Source organism: Dendrobates tinctorius, unplaced genomic scaffold (genome assembly GCF_039654945.1).
Source record: "Dendrobates tinctorius isolate UK_male_01 unplaced genomic scaffold, ASM3965494v1 ptg000016l, whole genome shotgun sequence".
In the NCBI taxonomy this organism is placed as follows: domain Eukaryota; kingdom Metazoa; phylum Chordata; class Amphibia; order Anura; family Dendrobatidae; genus Dendrobates; species Dendrobates tinctorius.
The window spans coordinates 65,214,630-65,238,277 of NW_027361684.1; the positions used below are offsets into that span (position 1 = coordinate 65,214,630).

General features: G+C 42.2%; 1 protein-coding gene across 1 annotated transcript in view; it reads left to right on the forward strand.

The window, feature by feature from the left end:
- The window catches only part of LOC141080595 (granulocyte-macrophage colony-stimulating factor receptor subunit alpha-like), a 130,766-nt gene that overhangs the window by 89,220 nt on the left and 17,898 nt on the right, over window positions 1-23,648 (forward strand). The window contains exon 8 of the mRNA XM_073565922.1: window positions 16,185-16,323. Coding sequence (XP_073422023.1) covers window positions 16,185-16,323 — 139 coding nt within the window. The remainder of the gene's footprint in view (window positions 1-16,184; window positions 16,324-23,648) is intronic.

Genomic DNA, 23,648 nt, shown 5'->3' on the forward strand with positions numbered 1-23,648 from the left:
CCGGGGATACGGTACCCTTTCTAACCTTTGTGCAATCACGTGCAATCCATACTGGGCCTAACACCGTCTGAGCCTGCCTCCTGAGACATATATTTTGAATGTGTACGCTATCCCTACATGTTATCCGGGGATACGGTACCCTTTCTAACCTTTGTGCAATCACGTGCAATCCATACTGTGCCTGACACCGTCTGAGCCTGCCTCCTGAGACATATATTTTGAATGTGTACGCTATCCATACATGTTATCCAGGGATACGGTACCCTTTCTAACCTTTGTGCAATCACGTGCAATCCATACTGGGCCTGACACCGTCTGAGCCTGCCTCCTGAGACATATATTTTGAATGTGTACGCTATCCATACATGTTATCCAGGGATACGGTACCCTTTCTAACCTTTGTGCAATCACGTGCAATCCATACTGGGCGTGAGAACGGCTGGCGAGCTGTTAAGCAAGCTACAGCACCTATCCAGACAAGTACAGGGATTCCCTAGCGAGGAGACTTATTTGATTGTTTTCAATGTTTGGACAGCAATTTTTGGGGAGCACTATACTCTGGAGAATGATAGATGGGGTCCACCATACACTGGAACATTCCAAAGGTGGACATCAGACACTGGAGCAGCATTTACAGGGCCCATTATACACTAGAGCATTAGAAATGGGGCCCATTATGTTTGGAGCATTATTTGGGCTCATAAGACAGTGGAGCTTCATCCATGGGGACCAACATATACTGTAGCATTATGTGGAGCTCATCATATACTGTTTCAAACATTATATGGGACCAATGATTCTGTATGGAGAAATAGATGGGCCTCGTCATGAGATGTAAAAAGTGAGGTATTTTTCATTGTACTATACCGCTATTTATCTGCCGTATCGGAGCATGATGAGTTGTGGTATGTGTTAAAGGGGCGCTCTTTCGCCCAGGGCACATGAAAACCTGCAGCCAGCCCTCCCCCCCCACAACTTTAGCCAAATAACCCCCATTTTTCAGTGCGTAACTTGTATTATGAAGTTAATTAAGGTTGACAAACTTAAGTAAGAAGAATTGATGCTTTTGGCATTCAAATGGGCACTGTAGATGTGTTTCCTGTCCTCCTCTCACTGCCGACTTTTATTCCCCATTGACTTACATTGGGTTTCGTGTTTCGGGACGACCCCGACTTTTCCCTATAATCGGACGATCTTGCTCGACCCGACTTTTGGAAAAGTCGGGTTTCACGAAACGAAACGCGACCCTAAAAAACCAAAAGTCGCTCAACTCTAGTCGTCACCTATAGATATACCCACTATCATAAAAGCAAACTAGCATGAAGTTAAAAATACCTCCCAACACTCATGAAGTGCACAAAACAGCCTCCTGGACCACAAAGCAACCATTCCCTCACAGATTCGAACGCTGTCCACATGGACCAGCCGCGCATCTTTCCGAACCCCCAGACAAACACACTACCACCCTAGTGCACCCGAAACCATACGTAGCAACACCCTTCCCAACCAATATAATCTAGACATTAATAAAGGTTTAAGTGTGCCTTAGTAAGCCTTACTTACTATAGATATACCCACTATCATGAAAACAAACTAGCATGAAAATAAAAACCACCCAACACTCATGAAGTGCACAAAACGGCCTCCTGGACCACAAAGCAACCATTCCCTCGCAGATTCGAACGCTGGCCACATGGACCAGCCGTGCATAGTTCCGAACCCCCGTAACAAACCAACTACCACCCTAGTGCGAAACCATATGTAGCAACACCCTTCCCAACGAATATAACCTAGACATAATAAAGGTTTAAGTGTGCCTTAGTGAGCCTTACTTACTATAGATATACCCACTATCATGAAAACAAACTAGCATGAAAATAAAACCACCCAACACTCATGAAGTGCACAAAACAGCCTCCTGGACCAAAAGCAACCATTCCCTCACAGATTCGAACGCTGGCAACATGGACCAGCCGTGTATCATTCCGAAACCCCGTGACAAACCAACTACTACCCTAGTGCGAAACCATACGTAGCAACACCCTTCCCAACCAATATAATCTAGACATTAATAAAGATTTAAGTGAGCCTTACTTACTAGGCTGACTCCGCGGAACCCCACGGAACAGCCATCACGTGTCCTCCGCGTCGAGCACCGCAACTACGATCTTCTCCATGGATCTACGCCGACTGCAGCCCTCCTGGGCCGCAGCGCCAGCGCCCAGACCGACTGTCCGTCCGGGAACGCATAGCAAAAAGTCACCGGCTCGGAGCCTCAAACCGGGGGGGAGTTTGGCGCTCCAGCCGCAGGCAACACCTCCTGAATCTGGCACCCAACGCCGGGGGAATGCGACGCCGGACCACATGACCTGTGGCCCTTGGCAGCTGAAGGGTGGCCACATGACCGAGCCACCGCCCGCTTCCCCCCAGCGCCGCAAGAAATGAAATGAGGCCAGTGATGTCACACACCACCTCGCCACTGGGCTCCTTGCCGCGTCACGTCACCGCCGTCCACCGATGCTGATGACCGCGCCGGGTCAGGTGACCACGCCGGGTAACGTGGCCGTGACGTGTGCGTCACCACTGTGTGCCGCGATCCGAAATGGAGGGGAGGCCGGCCACGTCACTCACCGCCCCGCTACCTTGCTGCCTGCTTCTCGACTTCTGGCTCCGGCCCCGCGATGTCTTCTGCAACAGGTCTGCTAATGGGGCTCATCCTCCGCTGCAAACTTAACTCCGGGCTGAGGTGCTCAGGAGGCTGTGATCGTCGCTGCCGCTTCGGAGGCAGAGGTGTCCCATCTTCTCCGCCGTCGCCATCACCGGACCATCGCTGCAGCTGTTCCTTCATCCACTGCTGGCCGCGCTGCTCCATCATCCTCTTCATCTGTGCCACGAGGTATTCCATCTTCTGGATCCAAAGATTCAAGCTGAAGTCCCAGATGTGAGGGGCTGACGATTCCGGACGTCTGCAAGGTAAGGAATGACCATCCCCCCACAGTTCTGCCCTATATATCCATCCCACAACTGACCACTCCCTGCCAACTCACATTGCACCATAAGCCCCATAGCTCCAACCCACACCTTCCCCACAAACACAAAAGCACTACACCTTAACCCTTCACTAACCCTCAGGCCTCGCATCCCTCCTTAATCATGTGCGCCCTCCCTGTAGCCCCTTTGGGGCAGGCGTCCGGGCTTGCCTTTAGCATTATTTTAGCATTATTTTTCACCACTTAAATAAAAAAAGAACCTAGACATGTCTAGTGTATGTGACCTTGTAATGACCTGAAGAATTATAATGGCAGGTCAGTTTTAGCTTTTAGTGATCATGGTAAAAAAAAAAAAAAAACAACTGTGGAATTGCACTTTTTTTTTTGCAATTTCACCGCACTTGGAATTTTTTTTCCCCATTTCCTGTTTCCAGTACAGGACACAATATGTTAAAACCAATGGTGTCATTCAAAAATACAACTCGTCCTACAAAAAACAAGCCCTCACATGGCCGTTTTCACCAAAAATTAAAAAGTTATGGCTCTGGGATAAGGGGAGTAAAAAACTATAACGCAAAAACTAAAATACTTTTGGTCATTAAGGGGTTAAACATGAATTTAAATTAGGAGTACTAAGGTACAGTATGTTTTCTCCTGTCTTCATTGTGCCTGAATAATTAAACAATGTTTTGCCAAGAGGAATTAAGGAAGACAAATAATCACTGCCCTCAGCATTTCCTGCTCAGAAAAGTGATTATTATCCTTCATGACCATTCAACTACGCCTGAAAACACAATTTCAGTAACAGTAATACTGCACTCTATGGAATACAACATGTAATAGGCACCTCCACCCACCATTTATTGTGCCGGTCTTCCATATGAATAAAAAACTGGAGTTTGAACTAAGAAAGTAAGTTAATGTGTATGCACAATGTGAGTGCATATTAACACATGACCATTAACCACAGAAAACAAAAAGCAAAAAACACAAATATTCTGAAATAAAAAAGTAAAAAAATATTACTTATTATTACCTTTTTGCATTATTTGCAGTTTATTTTTTACTTTTTTATTTTAGGATATTTGTGTTTTTTGCTCTTTGTTTTCTCTGGTTAATGATCATGTGTTAATATGCACTCACATTGTGCATACACATTAACTTACTTTCTCAGTTCAGATTTGTTTTTTATTCATTTCATTGTGCATTCTGTGCATATATGGGTGTGACCACCCTCTTTCTGAGCTGGGAAAACCATCCAGTTTGGCCAATGCTTTCCTGGCGGTTCAGTTGCTCGATCCTTGTTCACATTCACGTCACTTGGCAAGTGGAAAGGTTTTAAATACTAGAGTAGGACTGTCCCACATGGGTTGCCTTGATGAGGCGGGATGGCTTGTACATTATTTTGATCAAAATTATGTTTACTAAATACCCTTATTATTATTATGACCTTTATGCATTATTTGCAGTTTATTTTTACTTTTTTAGTTTACGATATTTGTGTTTTTTGCTTTTTGTTTTCTTCCTATGGCAGAGGAGTTTTTGGCTCATCTCAGACACCAGGACCAACGGGCTCCTTCTGAAAATCCTATAGCAATACCGGTATACCATTAGGAGTTCTTTCATACTTCATGATTTTTGTCTTTATTTTTGTGTTCGGATGGGCTACCAAGAATCAGTATTGTATTCGATGTTGCCTAATATCGTATGTCTCTCATTAAATTATGTTCAGCATAATTACATTTAATGATCTGTCATTTTTTAGTGATTGTGCGCCCACGATAGTTTAATGGCTCCAATCTCTTTTATTCATTGGTTTACTGTCCTTTTTCCTCATTCCACATGGGCGTTTTTTATTACCTTTATAAGACAATTTTTCTTCTTTCTTTTTCTAGATTAATTGGAAATACACTGACCAAAAAGTTCTAAATGTATATGTTTTTGGTACATAATGTGTTCAGCTAGTGTTCATTGATGACCGTTGGAGGACATTCACACTTTGAGGCAGTGGTATTGGGTGACTCACAGGAGAAGACAGAAATGGTTGCAAATAGCTTCTAGGTCCTCTTCAGGATCCTCAGCTGAGGACCTGACCTGCTCCTGCTAGATAACAAGAGCTTTAATTTAGCAAAGACATCTCTGTAGCCCCTCCACTTACAATCATATGATGCTTCAGCATTGTTTCAGCTCAGTATCACCAGAACAGCAAGAAACCATTCAATTCTTCACCTATACTCGATACTTAATATCTAGAGGTCTTGTACGCTGGAGGCAAATACAAAGCAGAAATGAAAACTAATGTGATTTCCACGTAATAAACAATAAGGGAAGTTTAAGGATTAACCAATATGTGAGATTTCTTCTTCCTCATTATCTTTCTCCCTTCCTTATTTTTTTAAAAAAAAACCATAACCAACATGCTGAAATCAACATCATTTGAAAATATCACTTTTGCATTATATAAAATAAAAGCATTGTCAATCCATCTACCACAAAACTAATGTCATAGAGCAGGAGGAAGAAACGCGGGAAACGATTCAGTAAAATTTTCATTTTATTCATTGAAAACCCTGGTGTTTGTATGTATAGGAGTCCAGTGGGCGGTCCTATTCTGTGATTGACAGTCTTTCCGGTATGACTGTGCATGCGGAGATACTGCAGCTGTCAATCACTAGTCGCAGTTGTGCTCAGCTTCTGTTTCTGCTTCTCTATGCTGTGAGAGTCCAGATCGCACTGAAGGTACAATGTGGATAACAAGAAAAAAAACAATTCCGCAGTTGGGTGTTTTTTCTATGGCTGACATTGTGTGATTAAAGGCAGTCTGTCATCAGGCTTTTCTATCTCAAACTAGTGTCATCTGTGTATGGGCACTGCAATGCTGATTGATTATTCATAGCTTTCCATTAAAAATCTATCTGTCTTTATGAGAGGATTGTACTGTTGAGTAGTTAAGAAAATGATCTGCAGGTGAAGTATGCAAACTTGTCTAGTTTCCCTCCCTGCCCCTACCGCCACTCTCTTATCAGTGATTGACAGGTCACTTTTCTTTCAGTGACCTTACTGTCCTGTTCGCAATCTAGTGGAAGTAAATCTTATGATGTCAATCCCAGTAAAGATGGATGCACAGAAAGCTCCTAATGAGGAAGACTCTCAGTGTCTGGTGCACTCAGCATAGTTTGCACATCGGGCCTTAAGCCCCCTTATCACATAGCGAGATCGCTAGCGAGATCGCTGAAGCATCACGGATTTTGTGACGCAACAGCTATCTCACTTTGTGTGATGCAGCAGCGACCGGCTCCCCCACTGGATATCGCTGATCGTGCGCTAAAGGCCTGGGAGATCTCTTCATCGATGCAGAACTCAGGACGCAGGCTGGAATCGTTTAGAAACGCTGCTGTGTGACAAGGTGCCGAGGATCGCTAGTTGGTTGCTCCGTCGCTGAAGAGATCTGCTTGTTTGGCTGCTCACTAGCGATCATTTAGCGACAAACCAGCGATCCTTACCAGGTCGTATCGTTGTCGGGATTGCTGGTGCATCGCTAAGTGAGACGGGACCCTTACACTGGCTGTCTTTTTCACTAGGTACTGGTACAGCAGTGAAGAAGCAACTGTTCACTCACTCCCGTGCTTGTCTTCCTAGTGAAGAAGACTATAAGGCCAGGGTCAGACTTGCGAGAAACTTGCACGAGTCTCGTATCTTAATACCCGGCACTGCCGCTGGCACTCGGGTCCGGAGTGCGCGTCTGCATGTATTTCTATGCAGCCGAGCGCTCCGGTCCCGAGTGCTGGCGGCAGTGTCGGGTATTGACATGTGAATACTCGTGCGAGTTTCTCGCAAGTCAGTCACCGGCCTAAGTGTCACTGTCAGTTAATTATGCAGTCTTCCAGAAAAATGAGGAAGACTGTACATTTATATATAAATTGAAAATTATTGAAGGAGAACCTGTCATGTCCCAAAACAATATTAACCCACAGATATAGGGCTACAAAGTTGTGTGGCCACTGTACTGAAACACAGATACTGGGAGGAAAGTAACCTTATTCCTCCAAGCAGCCTCTGGCTTTCAGTCATAAAAGTGCGGCCAGCGCAGCCTCAGTCACTGCTCAGTACATCGTGAGCAACAGTTGTAAGCTCAACTTAGCACATTGACCTGCAGAATCTCAATGCTGTCAGTCAGTGTCGGTGCGTGCTAACAGCTGCCGTTCCTTGTGGACTGAGAAGTGACCGAAGACACGCCAGCCATGCTGCTCTGACTTAAAGCTGGAGGCTGCAGGAAGGAGTAATGTCCATTTCCTCCCAATAGTCTTACCTCTAGTAAGGTGGCCATGCAGATTTCAAACACTGTTAACCTATTGATTAACCCCATATCTGCTGGTTAGTAGTGTTTCAGTTCCCTTTAAAAAAAAATATACAATATATAAATACAAAATCTTGCCCCATCACTGTTTGGACCATTCACAAGCACAATTATTAATTTTATGCACTGTCTATGGAGTCCAATACATATCACAGTATATCACAAAAGTGATTACGCCCCTCACATTTTTGTAAATATTTTATTATATCTTTTCATGGGACAACATTGAAGATATGACACTTTGATACACTGTTACATAGTTACATGGGTTGAAAATCAAGTTTAACCTCTCCCCACCAATTAAACATTTTGTCACTAAATTATCTATAACCCTTAATGTTATGTGCATTGAGGAAATCATCCAACAGCTGTTATAGTTTCTGCCATTACTACCGTTTGTGGTAGAGAATTCGACAATCTCTCTGCTCTAACTGTAAAGAACCCTTTCCTATTTAGCTGCCGGAATCACCTTTCTTCCACTCGTATTGCGTGCCCCCTGGTCCTTATTATGGCCTTTGGAAGGCATGAGTCATGTACAAGTCCTCTGTACTGACCACACATACAGCTCTGGCTAAAATTAAGAGACCACTGCACAGTTTTATAAAAATCTACATGTCTGACAGCCATTCCATTCCAGTTGAATTCCAACCAGAGTACACCTCATTCTACTTAATGTGCTTCTGATTAGGTGATCACCTGAACCAAATCTTATTTAACGAAGGAAAGTATAAAAAAAACCCTGCTGTGGTGTTCACAATCCTTTTGCAATAAGACAAGCTGGATGGCAAAACAATTGCTAGTAATATCCCAAAAGTAATAGGAATGAAAAAATAACTTTTAACCATGCCAAAGGAGTTGAAAAGAAAAGTTTTGAGTGAGAAAAAGAAGGGCTCAATTCTGGCTTTACTAGCAGAGGGATAGAGTGAACGTCATGTTGCCTCCATCCTTAAAATTTCTAAGACGGCAGTCCATTACAACAAGGTCAAGCAGCAGCAGACGTAGGGGACAACAAAGCTACAGACCAGCAGAGAGCAAAAACGACTCTCCACTGACCGGGATGACCGTCATCTTATTCGAATGTCACTCAGCAACCGTAGGATGACATCAATTGACCTACAAAAGGAATGGCAAATGGCAGCTGGGGTGAAGTGTATGGCAAGAACAGTTCGTAACAGGCTCCTAGAGGCGGGCTCAAGTCATGTAAAGCTAGAAAAAAGCCTTTCATCAATGAGAAGCAAAGGAGAGCCAGGCGGAAGTTTGCCAAAGACCATCAGGATTGGACCATAGAGGACTGGAGTAAGGTAATCTTCTCCGATGAGTCTAATTTTCAGCTTTTCCCAACACCTGGTCGTCTAATGGTTAGACAGAAACCTGTAGAGACATACAAGCCACAGTGTCTTCCACCCACTGTGAAATTTGGTGGAAGATCAGTGATTATCTGGGGATGCTTCAGCAAGGCTAGAATAGGGGAAGTTATTCTTTGCAAAGGATGTATGAATCAAGCCAAATACAAGGTTATCCTGGAAAAGCAGGTGATTCCTTCTGCTCGGGCAATGTTCCCCAACTCTGAGGACTGGTTTTTCCAGCAGGACAATGTGCCATACCACACATCTTAGTCAATGTGTGGATGAAGGACCACGACATTAAATCCCTGTCAAGGCCAGCCCAATCTCCAGACCTGAACCCCATTGAAGACCTCTGGAATGTAATCAAGAGGAAGATGGATAGTCAAAGCCATCAAACAAAGAAGAACTTCTTAAATGTTTCTACCAGAAGTTGCATAAGGTCACCCAAAAGCAGTGTGAAAGACTGGTGGAAAGCATGCCAAGACGCATGAAAGCTGTGATTAAAAATCATGGTTATTCCAAAAAATAATGATTTCTGAAATCTTCCTGAGTTAAAACATTAGTATTGTTGTTTCTAAATGATTATGAACTTTTTTTCTTTCGCATTATTTGAGGTTTGCAAGCACTGCATTTTTTTGTTCTTTTGACCATTTCTCATTTTCTGAAAATAAATACAAAATTTAGAGCTTAGAAATTTGGAGACATGTTGTCAGAAGTTTATAGAATAAAAGCGCAATTTACATTTTACTCAAAAAATACCTATAAAGACAAAAATCAGACAAACTGAAAATTTTGCAGTGGTCTCTTAATTTTTGCCAGAGCTGTATGTTTCTACATGTAAATAAGATCTCCTCTGAGGGGTCTTTTTACTAAGCAAGCCCAATTTTTCCAACCTCTTATCATATGAGAGGCCTTCCATCTTTTGTAATAATGTATATGCTCGCCTTTGAGCTGACGAACTTCTGAATATTCTTTTTAAAATGTGGAGCCCAAAATTGGATCCCATATTCTAGATGTGGCCTCACCAGTGATTTATAAAAGGGTAACAATATGCTGGCATCTCTGGATTTTATCTATCTTTTTATATACCCTAAAATCATGTTTGCTTTTGCGGCTGCTGCTTGACATTGAGTACGACTGCTCAGTTTACTTGTAACCAGAATACCAAAGTCCTTCTCCTGTTCTGTAGTCCCAAGTATGGTCCCATTTAATGTATATGTAGTAAAAGGATTACTCCGTCCTAGGTGCATTACTTTACATTTATCTTCATTAAATCTCATTTGCCCAGTGTTTGCCCATTCAGTCATCTTATTCAGATTGTTTTGCAATATTGTAATGTCAAGGTAAGATTTTAAGATCCTGCGCACTGTGTTGCATTTTTGTGTGCTGGGCGCAGCGCCAGCAAAATCATACCAGCGCACGGTCAGCGTACTCAATGCTAAGTATAGGGTATGCTGATCGCATGCAGCGGCATGCGATCCTAGGAGGAGCTGAATGGAGGGGGCACGGCCGGGGGCGGAGCTAAGCAGTGGCCCTGCGCTGCACCCGAGAACACTAGTGTGAAACTAGCCTAAGGCTGTTATGTGGTACAGGTATCAAATGCATTTTCAAAGTCCAGATAAATCACATCAGCTGCATTACCTACATCCAGATTTGCACTTACCTCCTCATAGAAACCCAATATGTTGGTTAGACACAACATGAATCCATGCTGGTCGTCATTTATTATATTATTCTCTACAATATATTTCTGTAGGTCATCTCTTATAATGCCCTCAAAAACTTTGCACACTACTGATGTCAGACTTATCAGACAGTAGTTGCATGGATCCACTTTCTTACCTCTCTTAAATATCGGTACCACATCAGCCATCCTCCAATCTTGTGACATCACCTCTGCTACAAGAGAGTCAAAGAATATGAAATAATATGAAATACAGCGGTCTGTCAATTCCCTCAATATCCATGGATGAATGCCAACTGGGTCGGGAGATTTGTCAATGCTTGGGGAGAGGGGGGGATTTTTCAAGCTCACCACGCCATGTTATTCGATATTGGAGGCTGAAATCTGTGTGTCGGGTGCAGGTCCTGCTGGTGAAGCTCAGCCAAAGGTTGAAGGAAAGGAAATAAGTGGCACAACCGTCCACAATATGTAAAAATTTAGTTCATGCTTTTTTCAAGATTTATTAAAAACATGGAATCCAAAAAATATAGATAAAAAGGTTTTTATTTATATTTTTGGATTCCATGTTTTTAAAGACGATAATAAGATAATAATAGAGGGCAGGGAAAAGGCAATGATGTTAAATAGGCACCTTTCATCCATGTTCACCAATGAACTGTCTGCTCGATGGTTCAAAGTTCATCGCCTGATATAACTAGTTTAATACAAGAAGTACGTCTGCGTTAGAGCAAATTAAACACTGACAAATCTCCAACGCGTTATGTGGTATTTCCTGACAAAGGGGGCATGGGATCCCCGAAACGTGTTGAATAAACCACTGTGAACCTGTAACATTCTCCTGGAATTGTTCCTTGCGGCAGCGCGGAGTTTACCACAAATTCCCATTGATCATATAATTTGTAGTGTTCATAGCCTTCAAGATTTTGAATGCCCTTTGTTTTTGTCTTAAAAAACCTTGTACTGTATTATTTATCCATAATGGTTCCTTTTTATTATTGGGCATTTTATTGCTAGATGATATAAGTTTTCTGCAAGATTCTTGCAGTATTTACCCCATTTATGTTCAGTATTCCCAGTTTCCATGACATGGTCTCAGTCCTACATGATTAAGCTCTTCCCTTAAATTGTTAAAATCAGCTCTCCTAAAGTTCCAGGTTTTTGCATTTCCCTTTTGAATGTTTGAGTGAAAATAACATGAAAAACTAACCATATTATGGTCGCTGCATCCCAAACTCTCTGACCTGTAGATCAGAAATTGTATTTGCACTATTTGACAGAACTAGACCCAGCATATTACCTCCCCTGATTGGTTCATCTACCAGTGGTGAAATGTAATTGTCTTGAACAGTGGTGAAACTTGCAGCTTTTAGCACCACCAGGAGACTCAATGTCCCATTGAATGTCTGAATAGTTAAAATCTCCCATAATAAGGACCCTTTTATTATTTGTTGCCTTTTTCATTTGTTGCAGCATTTCATCCTCTACCTGCTCAGCTATATTAGGAGGCTTGTAGCAAACTCCAATCAGCAGCTTTCTATTATTGCCAACCCCATGGAAATTTACTTACACTGACTTTACATTTCAGCAGCTCTCCCCAGTGTTGTCATTGAGCACAGGTCTTAAGTTAGATTTAGCAAAAATACACACAACTCCACCTTTTCTGTCTTTCCTGTCCTTTCTAAATGTAGTGCAACTCTCTACGTTTGTCAGCAAGTCATGGCTTTCATCCAGCCACGTTTCCTTAATGCCCACGACATTGTATTTAGTGGCTGACATAAGGGTCTCCAGTTCATTCATTTTGTTTGCAAGACTTCTTGCATTTGCCAGCAGACATTTAATACTATTAGCACATTTATTACTCCTCCTCACCATCCTATGTTCCTTGCGTGTCCCATCTCCCTCTGAATCCTCACTGACCACTACTGTCCCACTCTCGGTCTACTCTATTTATCCCCTTTTTAGCACAACTACCTCCCTTCCCCCAGATCCTAGTTTAAAAGCTCCTCCATTCATCTGACAATTTTTTCCCCAAGCACAGCTGCATCCTCCCCATAGAGGCACAGCCCTTTCCTACTGTAAAGCCTGTAGCCAACAAAGAAGTCGACCTAGTTCTCCATGAACCTAAAGACTTCCTTCCTGTAACAATTTCTAAGCCACTTATTTATCTTCCTATGCTCCCGCTGTCTTTCTAGTGAAGCTCATAGCACTGGCAGTATTTTTGAAAACACCACCTTGGAGGTCCTGGCCTTCAGTTTCTCTCCTAGCTCGCCTTTAATCATTTTTAAGGACCTTTCACCTCCCTCTAACTTTGTCATTGGTACCTAGTCACACCCAGCAATCCTATTTGCAATATGCTGAACCCAAGCACCCAGCAGACAACACACTGTTCGGCATTCATGGTCTCGGTGGCAGAGGACCCTGTCTGTCTTCCTAATTATAGAGTTCCCTACCACCAACATCTGTTTGGCCTTTGTTGCACTCCTATTTCCCTCCTTCCTATAGCAGTCGTTTTTCTGGTTACTAGGAGCAACATCCTGCTGTCCTGGGCCAGCCTTCCTAATATCAGCCAAACAGGCATATTTACTAGGTTGTGCCAGATCAGGACTGGGCTTCTTACCACTTTTCCCCATACCCCTTACTGTAGCTGTTACCCAGCTACCTACTTCTGGGTCCTGATCTTCACCCACCTCCACATCATTGGCCCCAGCCAGCACATGCTTAGTGAGCTCTAAAGTCCACTCCGAGTTTGTTGTGGTCCTGAGTGTTGCAATCTGCACATTTATATCCATTATCTGTGCTTTCAAACATATAACATGCGGACTTCAAGGCCAGATATATTCACCCTCAAACAGGTGTTCAAGGCATGCATACATCTCATAAGATGCACACCTGGTAGTATTGTCCATGGAGCACATAATAAATGGGGATAGAATGCGCAGATAAAAGCAAAAAAACAATGAAAAACTAGGATAATACCACACTATGCTCTTGTGTTAAACTATGATAATGTGTTTAACTATGCACTTAACTGCAGCACCACACTTAAAATGCAGCCTCTGCACCGCTCAGCCATCTCGCTGAAAGTATCTGGAATTTGTAGTTCTCCAAACAGCAAACACATAAGTAGTGGCTAGAAGCTATTAGAACAAATGTAAAGATGTCAGCGTACAGCTTGTATCACATTGCAAATTTGGTGTGCCCTCTAAATAACTCAACACTCAGCCATTAATATCTAATCCATTGGCAACGAAAATGAGTACACCTCTAAATGGCCAAATTGTACCCAAAGTGTCAATATTTTCTGTGACCACCATTATTTTCAAGCACTGCCTTAATTCTCTAGAGTGTCACAGGTTGCGATGGCATCCTCTTCCACTCCTCCATGACAACATCATGGAGCTTGTGGATGTTAAAGACCTTGCGCTCCTCCACCTTCCGTTTGAGGATGCTCCACAGATTATTATTATAATTATTATGCATTTATATAGCGCCATTTATTCCATGGCGCTTTACATGTGAAAAGGGGAAATATAGACAAGTATAATAAACATGTGTAAGACAAGGGGCACACAAGTACATAAGCAGAGGGGACCCTGCCCGTGAGGGCTCACAGTCTACAGGGATGGGTGAGGATACAGTAGGAGAGGGTAGAGCAGGTCGTGCGGTGGTTCAGTAGACCGAGGATCATTGCCGACTGTAGGCTTGTCGGAACAGGTGGGTCTTCAGGTTCTTCTTGAAGGTTTCCGTTGATGGTGAGAGTCTGATGTTTTGCAGCAGGGAGTTCCAGAGTATGGGGGAATCTCGGGAGAAGTATTGTATGCGGTTGTGGGAAGAAGAGATAAGGGGGGAGTAGAGAAGGAGATCTTGAGATGATCGAAGGTTGCGTGCGGGTAGGTACCTAGAGACCATGTCACAGATGTATGGAGGAGACAGGTTGTGGATGGCTTTGTATGTCATGGTTAGGGTTTTGAATTGGAGCCTCTGGGCAATAGGAAGCCAGTGAAGGGCCTGGCATAGGGGGGAGGCTGGGGAATAGCGGGGAGACAGGTGGATTAGTCGGGCAGCAGCGTGTAGGATGGACTGGAGCGGAGCCAGAGTGCTACAGGGGAGGCCAGAAAGTAGGAGGTTGCAGTAGTCAAGGCGGGAGATGATGAGCATGCACTAGTGTTTTTGTGGTTTCGTGGTTGAGGAATGAGCGGATCCGGGAAATATTTTTGAGTTTGAGGCGGCAGGAGGAGGCGAGGGCTTGGATATGTAGTTTGAAAGAGAGCGCAGAGTCGAGGAACACCCCAAGGCACTGAGCGTGCGGGACTGGGGAAAGAAAGCAGCCATTGACATTGATGGATAGGTCTGGTGGAAGGGTAGAGAGAGATGGGGGAAAGATGTTCAGTTTGAGAAAGCGAGCAGAGAAGAAGGCTGAGATAGCAGACAGACATTGTGGGATTTCAGTCAGTAAGGAGGCGAGGTTGGGTCCGGATAGGTAGATCTGCGTGTCATCAGCATAGAGGTGATACTGCAAACCGTAGGATTCTATGAGCTGTCCCAAGCCAAAGGTGTAGATGGAGAATAGTAGGGGTCCTAGGACAGAGCCTTGAGGAACACCAACAGACAGGGGGTGAGGTGAGGAGGTGGTGTGTGAGAGGGAGACACTAAATGTTTGGTCTGTTAGGTATGATGAGATCCAGGATAGGGCCAAGTCTGTGATGCCAAGAGATGAGAGAGTCTGTAGCAGGAGGGAATGGTCTATGGTGTCGAAGGCAGAGGACAGGTCCAGGAGAAGGAGGACAGAGTACTGTCACTTGTTCTTGGCGGTTAGTAAGTCGTTAGTGACTTTAGTTAGGGCAGTTTCAGTTGAGTGATGCGGTCGGAAGCCAGATTGTAACCGATTAAAGAGGGATCAGGAGGAGAGGTGGGAGGACAGATCAAGATATACATGCTGTTCCAGTAGTTTTGAGGCATAAGGGAGAAGAGATATCGGGCGATAGTTAGACACAGAGGATGGATCAAGGGATGGCTTTTTGAGGATGGGTGTGATTGAGGCATGTTTGAAAGATGAGGGAAAGACACCATTTGTAAGTGAAAGGTTGAAGAGGTGTGTTAGAGATGGGATGAAGACTGTAGCCAAGCTAGGGATGAGGGGAGACGGGAGTGGGTCGAGTGCACAAGTGGTGAGGTGTGTTTTCTTGACAGAAGGGTGGAGAGCTGATCTTCTGTCATGGTGGAGAAGCTGGCTTTTGCAGGACAGGGCTGAGCGGCTAAGAGGGACATTGGGGGCTGTGGGTCAAAGTTTTGTCTGATCTTGTCGATCTTCTGCTTAAAGAAGGAGGCAAAGTCTTCAGCAGAAATAAGAGGAGGGGGAGGAGGTGCTGTGGGACGGAGTAGAGAATTGAAAGTGTTGAAGACTTGTTTAGGGTTGTGAGACAGGGAGGATATGAGAGATGCGAAGTAAGTTTGTTTAGCAGCAGAGAGCGTGGACTTAAGCTGGCAAGGGACTGCTTGTATGTGCTGAATTGCTTAGTAGAACGGGTTCTCTTCCATCTCCGCTCCACAGATGTTTAATAGGGTTTAGGTCTGGAGACATGCTTGGCCAGTCCAGCACCTTTACCCTCAGTTTTTTTAGCAAGGCAATGGTCGTCTTGGAGGTGTGGAGGTCAGACCCCCACTATTCAGAACGTTATCGCATATCTCAGATATCTGCTATAACGTTCTGTGATGATTATTACCTTTTTCAACCTACTTAGCATGTACTCTAGAAACCAGATATGAATGCTTATCACAATAATGTGTATTACATCTGTGCATTTTAGGTGCTAATTTCTGATGTGCGCAGTCCACAATCCATGTCAAATATTGAAAAGAAATGTTTAATCAGGATAAGAGCAAAAGGAGACCATACCTGTGGATTGAGCACAAGCTGGGGCCAATGGAGTGAAGAGATATCATGTGGTAAGATTTCATTGTACAAAAGTCACAAAAAGCCACTACATATATAGTATATATATATATATATATATATATATATATGTAATATTTATATGGAATTCCACTATTCTGCACAGTAAAGACCAGAAGTAAAGGCTTCACTGTCCAGGAAAACCGGAAATTGTGCCGGAGATAAACATTACATCATATTTGTAGTATTCCTACAATTATAATAATAATACAATAATATAATTTGACAATTTTTGCATAGGTCTCTGAGGCCTGAATTCATCAATGAAAAAGCGTCAGCTTGCGTTTCTCAATCTCAAAACACTATTACAGCAAAATGGAGCCTGAAAAATTGGACTTGTGTTCCTATGATAGTTGCCTCCATCACCCAATGGAGGACTAGGGTATGAAATGCCAAGCAAGACAAAATGATCCGCACCACTGCAGCACATATGCTGGATTAATTGTACAAATCCAGTCCGCTTTATTGGCTGCCCAAATCAGACTCCTGGTTGCCCACTCATGAAAAAGACTACAATGCAATCCATGTAGCAAGTAGAAAAAGTGTGTCACTCACTGTCCTTAAAATTTCACTTTATTTCGACAATTTTTAAAACATCCAGGACCTGTTGAAGCGCACGAGCATGAAATGATCGTCGTCCAAGCTCTCTGATCCACGAACAACTCTCCTGACCTGGATGTTTTACAAATTGCCAAAATAAAGTGAAATTTTAAGGATGGTGAGTGCCACTCTTTTTCTACTTGCTACATGGAGGACTAAGGTATGTTTTGTTTTTCATCATAATGACAGTCACATGTACCCTAATAGACTCTACAGAATACTTATAAGATACACAGAGGGGACTCCTCCTCCTACACCATCCTTCAGTACAAATTGCGCATTAAATCCGCCCACAAATTACGTCCTGACGATCGCACCGTGTCAGGACGTAATCTTTCACTGCAAGCGCCTTGGCGTTTAGTAGTGAACACTGCGTGCGGATGCTCATAGAGCAAGAAGAAACTAATGAGCAAAATACAGCTTCCTGATGAGTCAGGAGTAAGACTACTTAGTGCAGTCGAAACGCTTCAACTGTGTCATGTCGACCATGTAAATTTTTCTTTTGTATGCACTATATTTTCTTTGGAAAAAGAAAAGGAAAATCCAGTCCTGTTGAGCTGGATTCCAATCTTTTCTTTTAGCCTTGATGAGAGGCCAGGGCGAGGCCAGTGTCTGAGCACCAGGTAGATGAGCATGGAGCAACTGGATGAGCTGGAATCAAGTTTTTATAATTTGTGGCACATGCCAGTTGTAATGTGCAAGTAATTCAATTAGTGATGAAGTCTGTAATGCACGGTGGAAGCAGTGGAACTACATAAGAGAGTAAAATAAATAAGTGGGGTGCGTCTCTTAACCCCTTTCTGACAATGGACGTACTATTCCGTCCATGGGCCATGGGACTTAATGCCCATGGCCGGAATGTTACATCATACGCGATCAGCCATATATCTGTATGCCATATAAGGGATCAGACTGCACAAAATGAGTGTCCCATAGTGGAACACAGTGTAAAACATAGAATGAAATAAAACAAAAATTAAATAATTGTAAAAATATTTTAAAAAAATAAAAAATAATAATAAAAAAATCAATATTTATATCATTCAATCAATATTTGAATAAAAAAACTAAACAATAAAAGTACAAATATTTAGTATCGCTGCGTCCGTAATGACCCAGCCTATAAAACTGTCCCACTAGTTAACCCCTTTAGTGAAAATCATTAAAAACAAAACAAGGCAAAAAAATGCTTTATCATCATACCACTGAACAAAATGTGGAATAACACGCGATCAAAAAGACGGATATAAATAAACGTGATACCGCTGAAAATATCATCTTGTCCCGCAAAAAACAAGCCACCATATAGCTCTATCATCAGAAAAAATAATAGTTATAACTCTCAGAATAAAGCGATGCAAAAATAATTATTTTTTCTATAAAATAGTTTTTATTGTATAAAAGCGCCAAAACATAAAAAAAAATAAATGAGGTATCGCAGTAACCGTATTGACCCGAAGAATAAAAGGGCTTTATCAATTTTACCACACACAGATATAAACGCCCCACCAAAAGAAATTCATGAATTGCTGGTTTTTGTTCATTGTGCCTCTCAAAAATCGGAATAAAGTGATAAAAAAAGTCATGTGCCCGAAAATGATACCAATAAAAACGTCAACTCGTCCTGCAAAAAACAAGACATTACATGACTCTGTGGGCCAAAATATGGAAAAAGTATAGCTCTCAAAATGTGGTGATGCAAAACCTATTTTTTGCAATAAATATCGTCTTTTAGTGTGTGACAAAAATAATAAAATTTTCCATTTTCCCATTAGGGTTAGGGTTAAAGTTAGGGTTAGGTTTGTGGTTACCATTATGGTTACTGTTGGGATTAGGGATAGGGGTGTGTTGAAGTTAGGGTTGGAGTTAGAATTGGGGGGGTTTCCACTGTTTAGGCACATCAGGGTCTCTCCAAACACGACATGCGCCTGATCCCAACATATGGGGTATCAGCATACTCAGGACAAATTGCACAACAACTTTTGGGGTCCAATTTTTCCTGTTACCCTCGGGAAAATAAAAAATTGGGGGCGAAAAAATCATTTTTGTGAAAAAATAAGATTTTTTGTTTTTACGGCTCTACATTCTAAACTTTTGTGAAGCACTTCGGGGTTTAAAGTGCTCACCACACATCTAGATAAGTTCCTTAGGGGGTCTACTTTCCAATATGGTGTCACTTGTGGGGGGTTACCACTATTTAGGCACATCAGGGGCCTCCAAATGCGATATGGCGTCCAATCTCAATTCCAGCGAATTTTGCATTGAAAAAGTCAAATGGCGCTCCTTCCCTTCTGAGCTCTGTCATGTGCCCAAACAGTGGTTTTCCTGCATATATGGGGTAGCAGCGTACTCAGAACAAATTGTACAACTTTTGGGGTCCAATTTCTCCTGTTACCCTTGGTAAAATAAAACAAATTGGATCTGAAGTAAATTTTTGGTGAAAAAAAGTTAAATGTTCATTTTTTTAAACATTCCAAAAATTCCTGTGAAGCACCTGAAGGGTTAATAAACTTCTTGAATGTTGTTTTGAGCACCTTGAGGGGTTCAGTTTTTAGAATGGTGTCACTTTTGGGTATTTTCTATCATATAGACCCCTCAAACTGGCTTCAAATGTGATGTGGTCCCTAAAAAAATGGTATTGTAAAAATGAGAAATCGCTGCTCAACTTTTAACCCTTATAACTTCTTAACAAAAAAAATGGTTCCAAAATTGTGTTGATGTAAAGTAGACACGTGGGAAATGTTATTTTTTAACTATTTTGTGTGACATATTTCTCTGTTTTAACCCTTTTCTGCCATATGACGTATTATCCTGTCCATGTGCCCTGGGACTTAATTAACAGGGACGTGATAGTACATCATAGCGATTAGCGGCGCTCACGTGGTGATTATCACAGCTGACACCCGGCACTATGTGTCAGGGGTGGTCACGGACAGCCCCTGACATGTTAACCCCTTGCACACTGCGATCAAACACGATCGCAGTGTACCGGGGGATTAGGGAAGCATCGGCAGGGAGGGGGCTCCCTCTATGCTTCCCTGAGACCCCCGCAGCAGCGCAATGTGCAGCGCTGCTGCAGGGGCCTCCCTCCCTGCAGGTCCCTGGATCCAATATTGCGGCGGGGACCTTCGGAGGCCTGCAGGGAGCCGACTTCCTCACTGCCTGCAGAGCGCAGGCATGAGGAAGCCTGCGAAGCACCTGTGTCAGATCATTGATCTGTCACAGTGATCTGTGATGTGACAGATCAGTGATCTGTCACATGACAGTGATGTACCCCCTGGGGCAATGTAATAAAGTTAAAAAAAATTGTAAAAATATTTTATAAAAAAATCGCTAAATAAATTTAAAAAAAATATTCCCTAATAAATTCATTTTTTGGAAATAAAAAAAAACAATAAAAGTACACATATTAGGTATCGCCGTGTCCGTAACGACCCGCCCTATGAAACTGTCCCATTAGTTAACCCCTTTAGTGAACCCCTTAAAAAATGAAAATAAAAAACAAAGCAAAAAATAATGCTTTATTATCATACAGCCGAGCAAAAAGTGCAATAACGCGCGATCAAAAAGACAGATATAAATAACCATGGTACCGCTGAAAACATCATCTTCTTCCGCAAAAAACGAACTGCCACACAGCGTCATCAGCGAAAAAATAAAAAAGTTATAGCTTGCAGAATAAAGCGATGCAAAAATAATTATTTTTTATATAAAATTGTTTTCATTGCACAAAAGCGCCAAAACATAAAAAAAGACATAAATGATGTATCGCTGTAATCATACTGACCCGAAGAATAAAACCGCCTTATCAATTGTACCGCATGTGGAACAGTGTAAACACACCCCCCAAAAGAAATTCTTTAAATGCTGCTTTTTGTTCATTCTGTGTCACAAAAATCTGAATAAAAAGCTATCAAAAAATGTCTTGTGCCCGAAAAACACACCAATAAAAACGTCAACTCGTCTCACAAAAAATAAGACCTCACATAACTCAGTGGGTCAAAATATGGAAAAATTATAGCTCTCAAAATGTGGTGATGCAAAAACTATTTTTACAATAAAAAGCGTCTTTTAGCGTATGACAGCTTCCAAAAATAAAAACCCGCCATAAATAGTAAATCAACCCCGCCCCCCCGTTATCACCCCCTTAGTTAGGGAAAAATAATAAGATTAAAAAAATGTAGTTATTTCCATTTTTCCATTAGGGTTAGGGCTAGGATTAGGGCTAGGGTTAGGGATCAGATTAGGGTTAAGGGTGTGTTGGGGTTAGGGTTGGAGTTAGAATTGGGGGGTTTCCACTGTTTGGGCACATCAGGTGCTCTCCAAACACAACATGGCATCTGATCTCAATTCCAGCCAATTCTGCATTGAAAAAGTCAAATGGTGCTCCTTCCCTTCTAAGCTCAGCCATGCGCCCAAACAGTGTTTTACCCCCACATATGGGGTATCAGCCTACTCAGGACAAATTTCAGAACAACTTTTGGGGTTCAATTTCTCCTGTTACCCTTAGGAAAATAAAAATTGGAGGCAAAAATGTCATTTTTGTTGAAAAAAAAATATGATTTTTTTGTTTTCACGCCCGGGCGTTATAAACTTCTGTGAAGCACTTGGGGGTTCAAAGTGCTCACCACACATCTAGATAAGTTCCGCGGGGGGTCTAGTTTCCAAAATGGGGTCAATTATGGGGAGTTTCAACAGTTTAGGCACATCAGAGGCTCTCCAAACGCGACAAGACACCCGCAGACCATTCTATCAAAGTCTGTATTCCAAAACGTCACTACTTCCCTTCCGAGCCCCGACGTGTGCCCATACAGTAGTTTTCTCCCACATATGGGGTATCAGCGTACTCAAGACAAATTGGACAACTTTTGGGGGTCCAATTTCTCCTGTTACCCTTGGGAAAATAAAAAAAATTGGGGACTAAAAGATCATGTTTGTGGAAAAAATATGATTTTTTTATTTTCACGCCCGGGCGTTATAAACTTCTGTGAAGCACTGGGGGGGCTCAAAGTGCTCACCACACATCTAGATAAGTTCCTTAGGAGGTCTAGTTTCCAAAATAGGGTCACTTGTTGGGGGTTTCCACTGTTTAGATACATCAGGGGCTCTCCAAAGGCAACATGACACCCGCAGACCATTCCATCAATGTCTGCATTCCAAAATGTCACTACTTCCCTTCCGAGCCCCAATGTGTGCCCATACAGTAGTTTTCTCCCACATATGTGGTATCAGTATACTCAGGACAAATTGGACAACAACTTTTGGGGTCCAATTTCTCCTGTTACCATTGGGAAAATAAAAAAATTGGGGACTAAAAGATCATGTTTGTGGAAAAAATATGATTTTTTTATTTTCACACCCGGGCATTATAAACTTCTGTGAAGCCCTTGGGGGTTCAAAGTTCTCACCACACATCTAGATAAGTTCCTTGAGGACTCTAGTTTCCAAAATGGTGTCATTTGTGGGGGTTTCCCCTGTTTTGGTACATCAGGGGCTTTTCAAACGCGACATGGTGTCCGATCTCAATTCCAGCCAAAAAAGTCAAATGGCGCTGCTTCCCTTCCGAGCTCTGCCATGCGCCCAAATAGTCATTTACACCCACATATGTGGTATCAGCGTACTCAGGACAAATTGCACAATAACTTTTAGGGACTTGTTTCCATTGGGAAAATAAAAATTTGGGGTGAAAAGATCATTTTTGTGGAAAAAATATGATTTTTTAATTGTACGGCTGTACGTTATAAACTTCTGTGAAGCCCTTGTGGGTTCAAAGTTCTCACCACATAACTAGATAAGTTCCTTGGGGGGTCTAGTTTCCAAAATGGGGGTCACTTGTGGGAGGTTTCCACTGTTTAGGTACATCAGGGGCTCTCTAAACTTGACATGGCGTCCGATCTGAATTCCAGCCAATTTTGCATTGAAAAAGTCAAACGGCGCTCCTTTCCTTCTGAGCTCTGCCATGTGCCGAAACAGTGGTTCCCCCCCACATATCAGGTATCAGCGTACTCAGGACAAATTGCACAATAACTTTTGCAGTACAATTTCTCCTGTTACCCTTGGTAAAATAAAACAAATTGGATCTGAAGTAAATTTTTGGTGAAAAAAAGTTAAATGTTCATTTTTTTAAACATTCAAAAAATTCCTGTGAAGCACCTGAAGGGTTAATAAACTTCTTGAATATGGTTTTGAGCACCTTGAGGGGTGCAGTCTTTAGAATGGTGTCACTTTTTGGTATTTTCTATCATATAGACCCCTCAAAGTGACTTCAAATGTGATGTGGTCCGTAAAAATAAAATGGTGTTGCAAAAATGAGAAATCACTGGTCAACTTTTAACACTTATAACTTCCTAGCAAAAAAAATTTTCGTTCCAAAATTATGCTGATGTAAAGTAAACATATGTGAAATGTTACTTATTAAGTTTTTTGTGTGCCATATCTCTGTGATTTAAGGGCATAAAAATTCAAAGTTGGAAAATTGCAAAATTTTCAAAATTTTCACCAAATTTCCATTTTTTTCACAAATAAACGCAAGTTATTTGAATGAAATTTTACCACTAACATGAAGTGCAATATGTCACAAGAAAACAATGTCAGTTTCATCGGGATCCATGGAAGCGTTTCAGAGTTATTACCATATAAAGGGACAGTGGTCAGAATTGTAAAAATTGGCCCGGTCATGAATGTGCAAACCACCCTTGGGGGTTAAGGGCATGAAAAT